The 17,155-nt window shown below is 39.5% G+C and overlaps 1 protein-coding gene across 1 annotated transcript in view; it reads right to left on the bottom strand.

Moving 5' to 3' along the window:
• Positions 1-17,155, bottom strand: part of KCNH8 (potassium voltage-gated channel subfamily H member 8) — a 354,464-nt gene that overhangs the window by 52,230 nt on the left and 285,079 nt on the right. The window contains exons 9-11 of the mRNA XM_042956973.1: positions 9,308-9,507; positions 8,183-8,432; positions 2,261-2,475 (exon numbers count right to left, since the gene is read on the bottom strand). Of these exons, the coding sequence (XP_042812907.1) occupies positions 2,261-2,475; positions 8,183-8,432; positions 9,308-9,507 (665 nt within the window). The remainder of the gene's footprint in view (positions 1-2,260; positions 2,476-8,182; positions 8,433-9,307; positions 9,508-17,155) is intronic.

Genomic DNA, 17,155 nt, shown 5'->3' with positions numbered 1-17,155 from the left:
AGGAACACACAGGTGCATGCTCTGCATTTACCCAAGTATCTTCTTGAGGGAATTTGCTATTTCATCGTGAGGTGGAAGAGAGTAGAATAGAAAGGAGCGGTCTTACTGGCTAAGGAGACAGAGGATGGAGTTCAGGTGAACAAACCACCTGGGATTTGAGGTGTGAAATCCCAGAGAATAGGTAGCTGCCTCAGTGTGGCCCTGGAGGCATGAGCCTAATGTGAGCCTGCACAGGGCAGCGCTCCAGGAGACTCAGGACAAAACAGCAACCGGGAGGTTAATGGCAGAGTAGAGGTCTCGGCCACCACACAGTCCGGAGGAGAGGGAGGGTGGAGTTCAAGCCCCACCTGGGGAGGCGCTGGTAAACATCTAAGGCTTTTCGTTGAGATCCCGGAAAAACCATGTCTTAGAGCCCTGGAGGTTGGGTGAAGCTGAAACAGAGCAACCTAACAAAGCCGAAGAGGAGCTCTGGACAGAATGGGAGTGGTTGGCTGGACCTTGATCTGCCTGCGAGAAGAAAACCTAAGCCTGTTTGGAGGAAAATAGTAGAAACAATTTTCATAAGTGACACCTACATTCAAACAAAAGTATGTCATCTGCTAAAAAGAAGGAACCGAATGACCACAACGAAACAAAACAACGCAAGAGAAAGAACAGTGCGTGAAAATAATCCCAAAGGCAATTCAGGTATTGGAGTTCAAAAATCCCTATGATTACCGTTCCAGAAAATAGGGAAAAAAAGGATAAAAAATTCAATCAAAGATATGGTATATGGATCTTTAAAAAGGAATCAAATAAAAGGAAGGCAGGGGTTGAGATCCAATATTTTCTACTTTACTATGCTGAGGCATGTTGGCTATTACTCTCTGCCCTCATTTCTTCTTTCCTCTTCAATTGCTTCCTCTAGCACACCTCCACTTTTCAAAAATAGTTGTCACGTTAGCCTGTCGTAGCGACTACAAAAGACACCTGTTGTTTTAAAAGTCCATCTGTTGAATTGGAAGATATGGAAGTGTCTTCAGTAAGAGACAATATAACCAACAGTTAGTGTATAGATTTTAGAGTGACAGATATCTGTGCTCAGGCTCTGTCCCTACAAGTCCATGAGATTATAAACATGTTACTTAGCCATTCTGAATCTGTTTTCTGCTCCATAAAAATTGATGGATACTTACCTTAAAAAGTCACCGCAAGCACTAAATGAGAGGCTTTATCTAGGCAGAGTGCAGAGCACAAATAAGTTCCCCCCAAATATTGATACCTCCTTTGCTGTTGGCTACCGTTAACAGAGAGAAGCACACATTTAAAACTGGTTAATCTTGAACTTCGGAATGGTGTGCCATCTACATATTGACTGTCATTTGAGATCCTCAACCAAGATGAAGTAATATACAATTTGTATCCTTTCTCTGTCTCCAAAGTGAGGAATATTAATGCCTAACAAAATGCCTGCACAATATGGGTTAGTCAAAACAATAGTTCCTCGGGAAAAAAAAAAAAAGGAGTATTGCAAATATCTGGGACAAAACTCAAGGCAGCAGATTAAGCCTTTGTTGTTACAGAATGCTATGCATGCCCTGGCTTGCCTTTCAATAATCATTCCTATTAAATCATTTGTGTCTCTGACACATCTAATGAAGTCATGTTCGTGATCAGCTTAATCACAGGATGTAGCATAGTACCTATTTTGTTAGGAAAGCTGTTTGTATAAACTGAAACATGCAGCAAATACATAATTTCATAAAATACTCATTATGCTTTCAGCGTGACAATCTTTGGCTTGAATCCTTTTATGCATATTTAGTCATTTTAAGATAGACTGTTTTGGGTACTGGTTAACAAAAAGATTATTTTTGAGCAAACTCCATAACAAGCAAGTGGAACGGTAAACAATTACTAACATAGCAAACCCTGAGCCATTTTTCTAGCTGCATCTTGACATTTGGGAGAAATCACACATCGGTAGCTAAATCTTATGTATCACTGAAACGGAGTCTAGTTAGAAGCACGTGAAAATAAACAGGAAAGACGCTGAATTAAGGGAGGTCATCTACAAATAATACTTTCCTAGAGCATTGATAACAAACTGCAGGCTTGACTTCTGGCTAATTATTTCATTGTTCGACTAGTGGTCGAATAATCATACCTTATTCATTCAGAGACTTTTACAAGTGAAGTCATGACATATGCTTTTTACTGTTATAAATGATCTCCAGGCCCCATGTTTTAGGTCTTGGCACTAATTAGAAGTGAGACTTACATCACTCTCGTGACCTTCTCGAAGGTTGTATGTGAGGTCATGCTGAATATCTTCCACGAATTTGTGAGCATATTCTGGGTAAAGGTCTAGCACTTCAAAGAGTCCTTTGAGGATGATGCACTGAAGATCACAGTAGGTTAAAGCCTTCACATCTGCGTTGGTCTTGATCACTTGGTCCTTAATTGATAGATTTGCTCCAATTAAGTCTCCTTTCCCTTGAAACAGTGAAAAGAGAGACAGGTTAATTTTAAAGAAAAGCAAGCTGAGACTGGCGACCTCATCTGACTTATAGGCATCACTTGGCTGAGATGACACCACAAGGGAAAAAGAAACCTCCATCTCAGCGGTGTTGAGATTCGGGGCCTGGTAATTCTTTGTGGTGGGGGGTTTTCTGCACAGTAGAATGTTTAGCAGCAGCTCATATACCCGACCCCCAGTGGTGACAACCCAAAACACCTTCAGATATTGCCAAATGTCCCCTGGCGGGCAAAACTGTTCCCAGCGAGAACAGTAGTCTAGGGGGTAAGGGCTAGGAGAGCCAGAGTTAGGAACTGTTAGGTCACAGATGGGCTCCAGACAGTCCCTCAGCATCCCATAAATGACTTTAGACAGAGAAGTTGATATCTGTGTCACAGTTGCCTCAACTCTTCAAGGGACATAATAATGGCTCTGATTTTTTTGAGTGCAAAAAGGCTCGAAACGAGACCATCAAACGTGTATTACTACTAATTTTCATTCTAACACAGTAAGGTGGGATTCATCATCAGCTTTCTAACATACTCAGTTTGTTTCATCTACCTCTAAACATGTCTACAAGACAGGAGGGTGAGGAAGGTGAGCGTGCCCTGCCTCCCTCTGCTCAGAACTGGGAGGCAGACATCAAGTATTGCGTGTCATGGACGGTGAAATCTACTACATAAAAATGTAAAACATAAGCTGCAGTTCTAATGCTCTGTGACAGTGTGAAAGCCCAATTTCCCCATCAAAAAAGAAAGCGAGTAAATAAAAGCTATGAGCTTTTCGCTTGTGCCACAGCAGGGAGAGAGACGTATCACCATTTGGTGGCCTGTGCCCACCCCACACCGAGCACCCCTGATGCTCTGCGTGTAATACCTCAGCCTATCAGTCTTTGGCTGGATTCACCTGCCTGGAACTAGCTGGCTTCCTTGAGTTTACGATTAGATAATATTGGCCAATGTATTTGAATCTTTAAAATCTTTCAACTGATTTGAATCAGTTTCGCTTAGCAGGAAGGTGAGCATAAATGTAAAGAGCTAACAAAAAAACCCTGATTACAGCTTCAGATTTTAGACACAGCCATTATCAGCATCCCTGTGAGAAGCATGAAAGAAAATCCATTCAGTTCTCACACAAACTTAGGTTAAATGCTGAAATAATATGACCTAAGTTCACAGAGGATACTGGCATTAGATTCACGGCTACAACGTAGGAGTTTCTTTGCTTTGTCCTTCTGCGTGGGCTTTAAATTTCATTATTTTTTTAATGGCCGCCTGCTCCATTTCAGAGGGAATCAACAACCAACAACTGATCGACAGAAAAACCACGAAGCAAATAGTATCTTTGGAATGGTATACAACAAATTGCCCTGTCCTCCATTCAATTAAGTTTTTAACTTCTACATTTTCATTCCTTTATCGTGCCCAGCATTTCAGGAAGCAAAGCCTCTGACTTGTATCAGACTTCAATAAAATTCTGTTTTATTGAATTTCACAGGAAAAGAAACATGCCAAATTAGCCATGAACACCTGAAATGTTCATAAATATGTAACAGATAAAAATTGAACATCTGGAAATTATTGGATTACATCTAAATATTATCTTTGAATTAACATTAAATTTAAACTTTGAAATTGAGCCTAGTTGGCCAAAGAAAAAACAGGGCTAAAATCTATACTTACAGATGCTAAGGGAGTAAACAGCCACATGGTGCTAGAGAAGTCAAGTTGGATTTAAATGTTGTCACCAATAACGCTAACCTTGGAAATTCTGTTTCTTACATATTTTATTAGAAATCTAAATTAGTGCTCAAAAACTCAAAGTTGGGCACAGATGTAAATATATAGCCCAGATGCTCTGAATACAGCAAATTTCGAAATTTGTATATCTCAGGAGAATTTATCATGATGCAGTGTCTTGCCACAAAGAAGATTTACATTTTTCTGTGAAGCAACTGCTGTTTGGAGTGACTTTATTTATTTAAACATTTTTGAAAAATGTTTATTTATTTTTGAGAGAGACAGATAGAGTGCTAGTGGGAAAGGGAAAGAGAGAGAGGGAGACACAGAATCCGAAGCAGGCTCTGGGCTCTGAGCTGTCGGCACAGAGCCTGACACGGGGCTCGAGCTCGCGAACCGCGAGAGCGTGACCTGAGACAAAGACGCTTCACTGACTGAGCCACCCAGAAACCCCTACAATGACTTTAGAGTTATTATACTTTCCTACCTAGGGTGACTGTAGCATGGCTATTTAAGCCACAATGACCCCAGCTATAAAACACCACCAACATCTTGCCAAACTTGGCATCCTAGAAAGAATTCCAGTTTATTTATTCATTGAGTGAATATTTATGAAACACTGACATGTGTTGTGGACACTGTTGAGCCCTGGCAAGATGAGCACTGGTAAATTACAACATGGTTTGCATCCTTGCTGATTGTACGGTCTTATGAATTTCTCACTATCATGCATTAGGACCTACATCTAAGTTTCCTAATTACTCTAAGTCCTGGTATCCTTATTTCTAAAAGAAGAGCGAGATCTCTATGGTCCCTTACTACTTCCATTTTTCAGAATTCTATTATTGATATTTGCTAGCCAGTTATTCTTCCACAGGGGGTGGGGGTAGCTGATGAGATGCATCTGCAAACTGTCCAGGTTAGAGCAATAACATGTTTAATTATAATTAGGCAGACTAACACCATCCATGAAGAACACATTTATCAGTGCTTTGTCATTTTCTTTTAAACAACAATGAAGAAATTGGTGGAAAAACACAATTACCAGGACATGAAATGAAGGTGTGCAAAGCAAACAATTTCTACCCCCATAACAAATCCTTGCCTCTATGTCAACTGCCTCCCCAGGCATCAGATTAAGAAATGCCTTCATGTATTGATTGGACAACTGAGGTGCTTGAATAAGTTATGGCTTGACAGCTGTTTGGTGATACTTCCTCGCTACAGCATTATATATTAATTCATTTTGTTGGCAGAGTGAACATGTATTAAATATCTACAGATCAAATGTGAAGCCATGTGCTTAAGTGTATCAAAGTCAGTATTGATTTTAATTGGCCCTATAAGACAACATTACCACAGGGAAAGTAAAATACTCAATCTCCACTGAAATAATGTTAATCACAGGGATAAAATATTAATAATTCGTTATCCTTGTTTGGGTTTAGTCCCAATACCACACAGGAGTATTTAGAATGGTCATGTGGCAATTTGCACTTAAATCATTTTTGATGTTGTGGAAACGAATATGTGAAAATGCTAATCATGAAAATCATAATTTATGGAGGAAATCGGGGCCAAGAGCAAAAGGCAACGGATTAAATCTTTCAGCTGTGAGTAGAATGTTTTAAATAAGAAAATCCAGTTGAATTATGTATTACAAACAATGCTAATTACCTAGAAGCCATCACATTTGTACCTATTATGTTCTAATGTTATGGCGGTTGCCTTCATATTCCATTCCTAGTATCGTTGCTAGTTACCAAATGTAAAAATTCAGCACAATTATGGGGAAAAACCACATCATATGTATTTAAACATCATGCATTATTTTGGCTTACAAGCATATGAAGCCATATAGTTCTGGAAAAATAACTATATGCCCTTTTAAAAGCAGGTTATGTCAATAGGCAGGCTACAAAACTTACATAGTCCTAAGAAAGCCCATGGAAAGGTATGCTATGATTAAAGTTAAGTTTTTGAAGCAAATTCAGAAATAATGATCAATTGTAATGTAGAGCCATGAAATAATAGAATGATTGGCCTTTAACTTCACAGAGTTGAGAAGTGAGCAGGAATGTTAAGTCTCTTCTTAAAAACACACAAGCACAGAGAGCCTCACTCTAACACTGATGATGAACTGGCCAAGTTGAAAATAAACCCAGTCGCTCTTCTGTCAGTACTTTTCTGTTCAGGAGAAAAACATAAGAGGGTGAGTCAAGAGTTGAGCCAAAGCTCTGAAAGGCAAGCCCTACCTTTTCCCTGGTACGAGGCCGACTGAGTAAACATGAAGCAATGGGAAGCACCTGTTTATTTCACTATTCCCTAGCCTCCACTCTTCACCTTTAATTGGAGATAATCACACCAACCTAACGGGGCAGTAGGATTTAAATTGGATAATGGATATAAAACACCCGGCTCATATTAGGGAGTCTCTAAATTTTAGTTCTCCTTTCCTTTTCCAAAGTATAATCTGTCTTGAAGCTTACAAACTAGAATCCAGTGATAGCAGGCTTATAGGGATGAGATAGAAAAATAGGCATTGCTTAGACGTGGAAAAGAGCACCGGAGATAGAGTCAAAAAACCTAGGTTAGCTTTGACTTTGGAAAAAACAGAAAACACCACTCTTATCTGTCTCTTTGTGTTAGGAAGGCTTAAGCAAGACCCGATATGTAAAAATATGTTATAAACGGTTAGGCTGTTTCTAAATCTTAGTTCTTGAATATATTAAATATAAATTAGCCCCTTTTTATGAACACAAATTCTAAACAGTGGCGTACTACATTGGTGTTCAAAATATATTTAGATCACAACCTGATACGTTCGTAAGCCCCAATAAATATTTGAATAAACAAAAAACGAGTGATTTCAAAAGAAGTACACATAAAATTGTGGGTAGGAATTTTTCTATATTCACTCTACGTGACACCTTTTGTCAGCTGACCTTTATATTTCAATGAACACCAATTAGGTCTTAAAAGTTGGGAGTCAGTTTTGTGGTACAAAATCTTCACAAACTGTCTTGTGAATTTTCTTTGAGGAAGTTAAAAAAAATAAAAAAGAGGCCTATGGCCACCTTGACAATATTGGGTTAGTGACTGCAATGAGAGCTTATCTTCAGTGCATAATCACTTTTGTGTTATTTCTAGCACAGATGGAGCCATTTTCATGTTCTTCTCTGACTTTGTTCTCCACAAAAATACAAAAATGCCCCTTTAAAATTGACCAGCTATTTCACTAAGAGGCAGCAGGCATCATGACTAATAATCTGGCTTTAGGAATCAGAAAGAACTGTGTTCATTTTCTTATGTTATTTGGGACAAATTAAGTGAACATACTATTTAGTCATTTGTAAAATAGGGTTAATATTCATTCTGCTGGATTTAAACAAATCTTTTTCACGTTTATTTATTTTGGGGAGAGAGAGCGCAAGAGAAAGTGGGCGAGGGGTAGAGAGTGAGAGAGGGAGACGAAGGATCTGAAGCGGGCTCTGCCCTGACCACAAAGAGCCTGCTCTGGGGCTCAATCTCACTAACTGTGAGATCGTAGCCTGAGCCAAAGTCAGACACTTAAACAACTGAGCCACCCAGGTGCCCCTGGATTTGTTTTTAATCCAGCACTATGAATCCAGATAGAGAGTGAGCACGCCTATGTGAGCAGAGGAGGGGCAAAGAGAGTGACGCTCCACTGACTGAGCCACCCAGGCGCCCCAATACTGCTGGATTTTTAACAAAAATGAAATGATATGTTGAATGTGGAAACTCAGTATGTGGCAGAACAATAATAATACATAGTTGGCAAATTAAATCCATTCAAATTTGCCTGATTCCATATATTCATCCAGAATTTTCTTACTCACAATAGCAGTACCCCCCTCCCCGCTTTTTTTCTTTTTAACTTATGCTCTAGGGTAAAATTTCACAAAGCTTTTCAACTCCGACGTACCAAGAATAGCCAGCACCATGCTGTCTTTAAGAACTTCCATGGAGCCTGAGCATACAAAGTAGATGGCCTGCAAAGCATCTCCTTGACGCAGCAGATACTCCCCCGGAGCACAGAAAGAAGTTTTGATGTGTAGAGACAGAGACCTGAGGCAGCCCCGGCTGGCACACTCAAAAAGGGACAACTGTAAGATCTCCTTGTTCAAATGCATAGTGATGTCAGAACGCAGCTCATCTGGAAAGTCTTTCAAAAGCTGTCAAGATGAAAGAAGAAATCAAGTTGGGGTAAGTCTAGTCTAATTGATTTACTCTGCAAGACAAGGGGGTGTTCTTCCCACTGTTTGACCAATAAGAGTATAGAAGAGGAACTATATGTATGTGATAGTCCTGGAGAGATTTTTTTTTAGTGACTGTGACCCCAGTTAGGTGCTAATTAAAAATTAGCTGATAATAAGGCCGGGGAAGTAGAATACATTAATAAGATTCTGGAACGAAAACGTATGGCATACTGTGACATGCTTCTCACAAAGACTCCTACTCGGGACAGAAGATATGGAATTTGGGCCCACTGGTGTTTCCTCTAGATTATGATCACACGAAGAGAAAAGAAACCAAATAATTACTTACAAGTATGGATTACTAGCTTGATTGGGAGGGAGCGGTTGTAGCATGTTTGTTTGATTTATAGGATACTTTTCTTACAGTGGTGGGCTGGAGTATTCCTGGGAGTCTACAGATAACATGTGTGCTGGAAGATATTTTCGGTTTTACTTTGTTGGTTTTAAAGGCACACATTAACTTGGGTAATCTCAATTCCAAGATGACACCGTTTAGTAGTCATAAGAATTGGTTCCTCCGAAGAGGGCCAATGAGGATGAAAGTTAGGCAATCCAATTGACCAGAATAGCAAATTAACATAAAACATTGGTCAATCCAAAGCGGCATAATGAAAACATAAGCCAAAGCAGATGAAAGAAGATAGACGGAGTTTCACGAGGGATTAAAAAATAGGGATGAGGAAGTTGGTAGATGTGTACTTCACTTCCAAGACCTGAATTTGAGCACCTTGCTTTTACCCAAGAATATGTGCTTTCTGCCTGAAAACCTCAGCATGAGAAATGAACATTACCTCATTTGAATCTATTCCATTGTTGACTGACCAGGTTGTTTGGAAATATTCGAGCATCCTCTGCTTGAGCTGCTGGGGCAGGTGATGGACTCGTATAAAGTCCTTCAGATCCTTAGTTCTAGTGTGATAGAGGGACCATCTGGAATACATCCTCTGTATGATCGCGGTCACGTTTCCAAACACCAAGGCGTGCATCAAGGCTAGAGAAGACAACACAGCATACAATGGGAGAGAACTATGATGGAGGGGCTCACCCGTTAAGTCTAAATTTACAGTTTATAGATCCTGAATTCAGCAGAGTATGTTTATGTGGCCATGTTGATACAGCTGTTTTGGTACAAGCGTTTTGGTACAGCCACTTCGCCATAGACTGCATCCTAACGTAGTCATTTTGATCAGAGTTAAAATCAATCAGAATAAAAATATCTTCCAAAAATCCTCAGTAATAGGCAAAACTGACCCACACTTAATCCGTTACCTGCCATTCTGGCCAGGACAAACTTTTATTTTGTACTTTTCGCATCTACATTTTTAACAGGTATAGTTTAATAACCATGATAAAATAATTTTAATATAATTTCATAAAATAAACTATAAAGTTATAGCTCAGTGGTTATCATAATAACAAATACATTTTCAAAATTAGTCTAAGTGGTTAGCCCTAGTCTTTTCCCCTAAGCCATCACTTAAAATTAGTTTTATGATATTAAATATGACACATTTTTATTAATAAAGGTATGGAGAAAGTGGTTAGAAATGTAACTGAGGATTTTCTGAGCAATCTGAAGCTGAGATTAATATGGCTCCAATCACCAACCCCACTTTGGCTCTGTGGTTACTCCGTGGTTAAATTTTAAGGGAGATATCAAAAAATCTGAGACCATTAAAGAAACAAATACATTCACAGAGGAAAACTGGTATTCTGCCTAGTGTTATGTTGCCATCCTGAGAAGAACCAGGTGGTACATATACATAGGACTCCTGTTTTGATGAGCTTTCTCAGTCAGATTATATTTAATCCCCAATTTCTTTTTTTTTTAAATATGAAATTTATTCTCACATTGGTTTCCATACAACACCCAGTGCTCATCCCAACAGGTGCCCTCCTCAATACCCATCACCCACCCTCCTCTCCCTCCCATCAACCTTTAGTTTATTCTCTGTTTTTAAGAGTCTCTTATGGTTTGGCTCCCTCCCTCCCTAACTTTTTTTTTTCCTTCCCCTCCCCCATGGTCTTCTGTTAAGTTTCTCAGGATCCACATAAGAGTGAAAATATATGGTATCTGTCTTTCTCTGTATGACTTATTTCACTTAGCATCGCACTCTCCAGTTCCATCCACGTTGCTACAAAAGGCCATATTTCATTCTTTCTCATTGCCACGTAGTATTCCACTGTGTATATAAACCACAATTTCTTTATCCATTCATCAGTTGATGGACATTTAGGCTCTTTCCATAATTTGGCCATTGTTGAAAGTGCTGCTATAAACATTGGGGTACAAGTGCCCCTATGCATCAGCACTCCTGTATCCCTTGGGTAAATTCCTAGCAATGCTATTGCTGGGTCATAGGGTAGATCTATTTTTAGTTTTTTGAGGAACCTCCACACTGTTTTCCAGAGCAGCTGCACCAGTTTGCATTCCCAACAGTGCAAGAGGGTTCCTGTTTCTCCACATCCTCTCCAGCATCTATAGTCTCCTGATTTGTTCATTTTAGCCACTCTGGTGTGAGGTGATATCTCAGTGTGGTTTCGTTAATCCCCAATTTCTTACTGAACCGTCCCCTTTCTGAAACCACCACCCGATTATAATAAGATAGAAAACTTGGTTCACACGAATTCAACAGTTGGAGGGGATTGGAGATGGGTCTTCTACCAGAAAAAAAGGGATTTCTAGGAGTTGCCCAATGTAGGGAGTGGTCAGAAATCTTAAAATCAGAAAATTCAGGACAGGAATTTGCACTAAATAGTCATCAGCCAAACAGAACTGGAATGGCCCCTGCAGATGCCATCAGATAGTCCAAGAAGGTCTTCGACCCACCTGGGGCTGTGACATTGGAAGACGTGAGGGCTGGGTATAGTTACATTTATGGGCAGATCAAGTCTCAGATATTCAGATTTCAGCCCAGCAGTTTTTGGTTAAAAAAAAAAAAGACTACAAATCTAGTAGTTTGTTTATTAGGAGCTCTCGAAGTGTCCCTGTACCAAAATCTCAATGTCCAAGGAGCTCTGTTAAAGTTTCTTACATCAAAATGGATACATTTATGCAAAAACACCAACATATTACTGCATCTATCTTCCTGAATCTCCATCCTATTTCAGGATAGCCCCAAATAAAATTCTTCCTTTCCTCTACATTTGTCAGAATGTATGGATCACTGGCATACTAATTTCGATCTAATCTAACATTGGAATTAAAATTCTTTAGGTTATATATCATCATTTCTCTATGAAAGATAGGATCACCATGTCTATAAAGACAGCTGGTAATAATAAGGAAACCCTCAATATTTTGGAAAAGTTACTAGAATACGGTTAAACTTAGGGTCTACATACAGGAGGAATATAATGTTGCAGAGAGAATATGGACTTCAGAATCAAACACATCGGGATATGAAACCTGACTTTGGCACTTCCTAATTGTGAACTTGGGAAGATACATAATTCCCATACGTGGATGCAGTTCCCTTATATATAAATGGGCATAGTTGTCCCTTATTCATAGGGCTTTTTTGAGATTTAAAGAGTTAATATATATATTATATAAATATAGACATTTATTATTATTTAAATATAAAATTATATTAAGTATAAATCTATATTTTTTAAAGTGCCTAATATTTTGTGTGAAAAACGGGTGCTCAATTTATCTTCTTTTTCCCCATGATAGTGAAAAGCATAATCATGAATTTTCAACACGCTCCGTGGCGGAAAATATGGGGGGAAAGACTCAGGCAAGGTTTTCCAGCAACCTCGTAAATATTTAAGAGTGGTTGTTAGTGGGAATGACTTCTTGATGAAAGAAATTCAAGAAATATTTAGTCAGTTCCTGCTCCATACAAATGTAGGCAAGTGTATATTCTCCCCAAGTTTTCAAAAATGAAACGTTTTCCAACAGGTCAAAGCTACCCTAAGAAAAATGTGCATTACCTAATAACTTACTGTTGAATGGCTCTTGGTAAATTCCAAATTGAGATCCGTTCTTCTGTAGGAGCACAGTGGCTCTGAGGTCAAATATTTTGTTTGGAAGAAGAGCCCTCTATTTATGATAAACACTCAGCAAAGAAGAGAAGTGATTCTGCTCCAAGTCAAAGAAATTAAACACCAATTTCAGGCTCAGTTAATATACTTATGGGCTCGGTGTGTGGAAGGCCCTACCGTCTGTAAAAGTATGTAATGGTCTTTCATCGAGATTAAACTGAGTACTGAGAACAATTCTATTTCATTTATTTTAACACTGCCTTCCTTAATTACGTGTATGATTTTAACTTTGCTTTGCTTAATTATAATGTGTGTAGAGCACTTAAAGTAAGAGAAGTGATATGTTCAGACCGTTTAGCATCCTGATTGTACATCATCAATAAAATGAATTACTGGATTAATTGTAGCATTCTCAGTGTTGTTGGAAAGTCCCAGTCTATATCCAAGTCACCATAATTTCAAAGTCTCATTTCAGCATAGGCAAATACTTCTAATTTAGGTAGTTAAAAAAATAAAACCCCAACTTCCATAATTTTCCAGTTTCCAAAGGTATTTTGCCTCTCTGTCACTGGTTATCATTTTCACACCGGTGAAGCATATATATAACTCTCAGGCCGAATCATTCCATCTGCTATGAAAGTTTGACTCAAGAATGGCAATATCCAGGTCAGTTTGGAAGTTATCATTCACTTTTCCTTTTACTCCTAGCAAATCTGACGTATATAATTCTTAAAGTAGCATGCTGGGGCTGCTGCTGAGTGTGTGGGAGCCTCTTTTGCTTTGTGTAGGCATTTTGTATAGAATGCATTTTGTAAAATCTCGCCTTAATATCAGGTCTTGGAGGAAGCTCGATAATTGGGATCTCAGAAGAATGTAAACAGACCTCCGGTGAAAGAGTCCTCCTAAAGGGCTGCCTGGCTTTCTCTCTCTTTGTCTCCTTTTTCTTCCTTATTCTTCTCCTTTCCCTTCCCCCTTTTCTTCCCTTCCTCTCCCATCCCCTTCCTTCTTTTTTTTCTCGCTCCCTACTTCTTTCTCTGGATTTTGGGCAACATTGCTCTCCTGAGGTATAACATCGTTGCTGAGTTCTTTAGCCAACCACTTCGCATTGCCTTCAGAGTCTACAGAGGGACTGTTTGCTCCTGATATAAAAGGAGACCAGAGCTCAGGCTCTGGGTAATCTTAGCTGTCCTCCTCCTCTCTCCCACCTACTCACTGACCTGGAATTTTCCACTCCTGTCAGAGTACACTGGGTTGTGGATGGCAGATGGCAGAGAAAACAGAGTGAGAACAATTTCCTAAATGACAAATTCAAATGGCAGTGTAGACGTCTTTAAAAAAGCCTGAATTTGTGAACACCATAGCCCATATGGGTCCAATAAAATTATGTCAGGAGAATATATATATAGGATGAGAGGACCCAAGGAAAGCCTTAACTGTTACGAATTTCACTTTACCTTTTTCGGGACAACGATGCCTCATTTAAACCGGACATGTCCTCAGTGGTGAGTCACCTTCGCTAGGAAGCTTTATCTAACCTCTGAGCTTGAGCCGATGGGCCCATCAATTGGAACCTATTCGTTAGGTGACTACTGGACAGCCATTACCAAGTGTGATAGAAGAACTTTTAAAGTGTGGGAACATGTTCTAATATATTTTGTTTGGTGGCAAACACAATATGCAGAATTGATAGAAATGTTGCCAAAAAGAGGGCTATATATATGTAAAAAGACTGCAAAGACTGTCTTTTGGCGATGGGATTTTATGTAATTCTAATTTTTCCGTGGATTTTTCAGTCTTTTCTAAATGTGCATTATAATAGGAAAAATTAAAGTGGGAAAAGAAAGAACATCATCTGCCCAAGTTCCTATTTCCATTACTAAACTGTGAACTCCTCGAAGGAAAGTATCATGACTTAGTCATTTTTGTTTCGCCAGCATATAGCACAGTGCCTGGCATAACTTATGTGTGCCATAAATATTTATGGCACTGAAATGAACCTCTGGTCGTTTGATACTTTCTGTAAAAAGTTTTGTAATCATAAGCAATTGGCTTAGCAAATGAACTCTGAAGCATTTAGCCCCAAACCCATCCCTTCACCCCCACCCCACTCCCCAAAGGGAATCTTTTAAAATTATTTATTTTAGGTCTCGTGATTTTTACCAATATTTTAGACAACAAAATTTTACTTCTATTGCTTGGCTCATCATGTTGAGATAAGACCTAAAAACAACCTGCCATGAAAGGTGAGAACTCAGCTCACTGCTACCTACCTTCCCATCCCACACTTGGTGGTTATTATTTTTAGCTCATGTATTATAATTTTACAAGGCAAAATTAATATCAATGACACATCAAGAAAATTACACAAATATTTAATGTACAGCTCACTATACTGAACCACCCCCCAGATGAATATATAGGATGTTATCAGCACCCCAGGCCTCCCTTGTGTCCCCTTCACAGACACTAACCAGCCTCATTACCAAAGGTAACCACAGTTGTGAATTCTATTGTAATCTATAAGCTTTGCTTAGTTTTCATTTCTCTCTTTTTTTTTTTTTAATTTTTAACGTTTATTTATTTTTGAGAGACAGAGAGAGACAGAGAACGAGCAGGGGAGGAACAGAGAGAGGGGGAGACACAGAATCTGAAGCAGGCTCCAGTCTCTGAGCAGTCATTATAGAGCCCAATGTGGGGCTTGAACCCACGAACCCTGAGATCATGATCTGAGCCGAAGTCAGTTGCTTAACCAACTGAGCCACCCAGGCGCCCCTCTCTCTTTTTTTAGGTTTATTTATTTATTTCATGTGTGTGAGAGAGAGTGCACGCTCACACTGTCAGCCTGAGCGAGATCAGGGGCTCAATCTCACGAACTGAGAGATCATGACCTGAGCCCAAATCAAGAGTCTGACTCTCAGCTGACCGAGCCACCCGGGAGCCCCATGTTGTCATTGTTTTTAAGTATCTCATTCTGGCGAATATAAATGCTATCTAATCTTGATCTTAATTTACAAGGCTTTGATAAATGACGTTGAATACCTTTTTTATATTTTTATTGTCTATTTGGCATGGGAATCTGTTTGTGAAGTACTTTCTTTTTATTTTTTATTTTTTTTAACGTTTATTTTTGAGACAGAGGGAGACAGAGCATGAATGGGGGAGGGTCAGAGAGAGAGGGAGACACAGAATCAGAAGCAGGCTCCGGGCTCTGAGCTGTCAGCACAGAGCCCGACGTGGGGCTCAAACCCACGGACCGCGAGATCACGACCTGAGCCGAAGTTGGACGTTTAACCGACTGAGCCACCCAGGCGCCCCTGTGAAGTACTTCTTAAAGGTTTTATGCCTTTTTGGGTTGTCTTCTCATACTGGTTTGTAGACAGTCTTTATATATAATAGGTACGAGCCTTTTATCAGATAAGTGTTTGCAAATACTTTCTCCTATCCTGTGGATTGCCTCTTCACACTCTTAAATAATGTCTTGGAAAATACAAATTCTGTAGTTCAATTTACCCATCTTTTTCTTTATGGTTAGGGCTCCAGCGGGAATTAATTTTAATGCAGTTTTAAGAGGAGTCCAGGTTGTTTTTCAACATGCAGATATACATTTGACCCTGCAACATGTGTTGAAAGAATCGTTTCCCCTTCGTACGGCATGTCCCCTGTGTCATAGAATGTCCATACGAGTGTGGGCCTATTTCTGTCCTCTTCCATTCCACTGGCCTATTTGTTCCTGGGCTAACATGTGCTTTCTTAATTGTTGGAACGTTACAGTACATCTTCATAACTGTCGCACAAATCTTCCAATTTTGTTCTTCTTTACAATTGCTTTGGCTAGTTTTAGCTCTGCATTTCCACTAACCCGTAGAAAGAGCTTGTCATTTTTCAAACACACACACACATATCCACCAACACACATGGACACACATCTACTAGAATTTTCGCTGGCATTGCACTGAATCCTTAGATCAATTTGGGTAAAACTGGCATCTTTATAATATTAAGTCTTAAAACCATCATCATTGTATATCCTTCTGTTACTCCCCTTGTAAATTTTCTCACTAATGCTTTGTAGTATTCTGTATAGTAGAGTTACACATTTTAAAAGATATTTTCCTACATATTTGATGCTTTTATAATCATTTTTTAAACGTTTATTTATTTTTGAGAGAGAGAGAGAGAGAGAGAGAGAGAGTAAGTGGGAGGGCGATACAGAATCGGAAGCAGGTTCCAGGCTCTGAGCTGTCAGCACAGAGCCCGATGCGGGGCTTGAACTCACAGACCGCAAGAACATGACCTGAGCCAAAGTCAGACGCTTAACTGACTAAGCCACCCAGGCGCCCCTGTAATCATTTCTTACATTTAATTTTCTAGTTGTTTGGCACTAGCATATAGAAATACTATTGGGGCGCCTGGGTGGCGCAGTCGGTTAAGCGTCTGACTTCAGCCAGGTCACGATCTCGCGGTCCGTGAGTTCGAGCCCCGCGTCAAGCTCTGGGCTGATGGCTCGGAGCCTGGAGCCTGTTTCCGATTCTGTGTCTCCCTCTCTCTCTGCCCCTCCCCCGTTCATGCTGTCTCTCTCTGTCCCAAAAATAAATAAAAAACGTTGAAAAAAAAAATTAAAAAAAAAAAAAAGAAAAAGAAATACTATT

The sequence above is a fragment of the Panthera tigris genome, chromosome C2 (genome assembly GCF_018350195.1).
Source record: "Panthera tigris isolate Pti1 chromosome C2, P.tigris_Pti1_mat1.1, whole genome shotgun sequence".
Lineage (NCBI taxonomy): Eukaryota > Metazoa > Chordata > Mammalia > Carnivora > Felidae > Panthera > Panthera tigris.
This window is presented reverse-complemented; position numbering and strand designations above follow the sequence as displayed.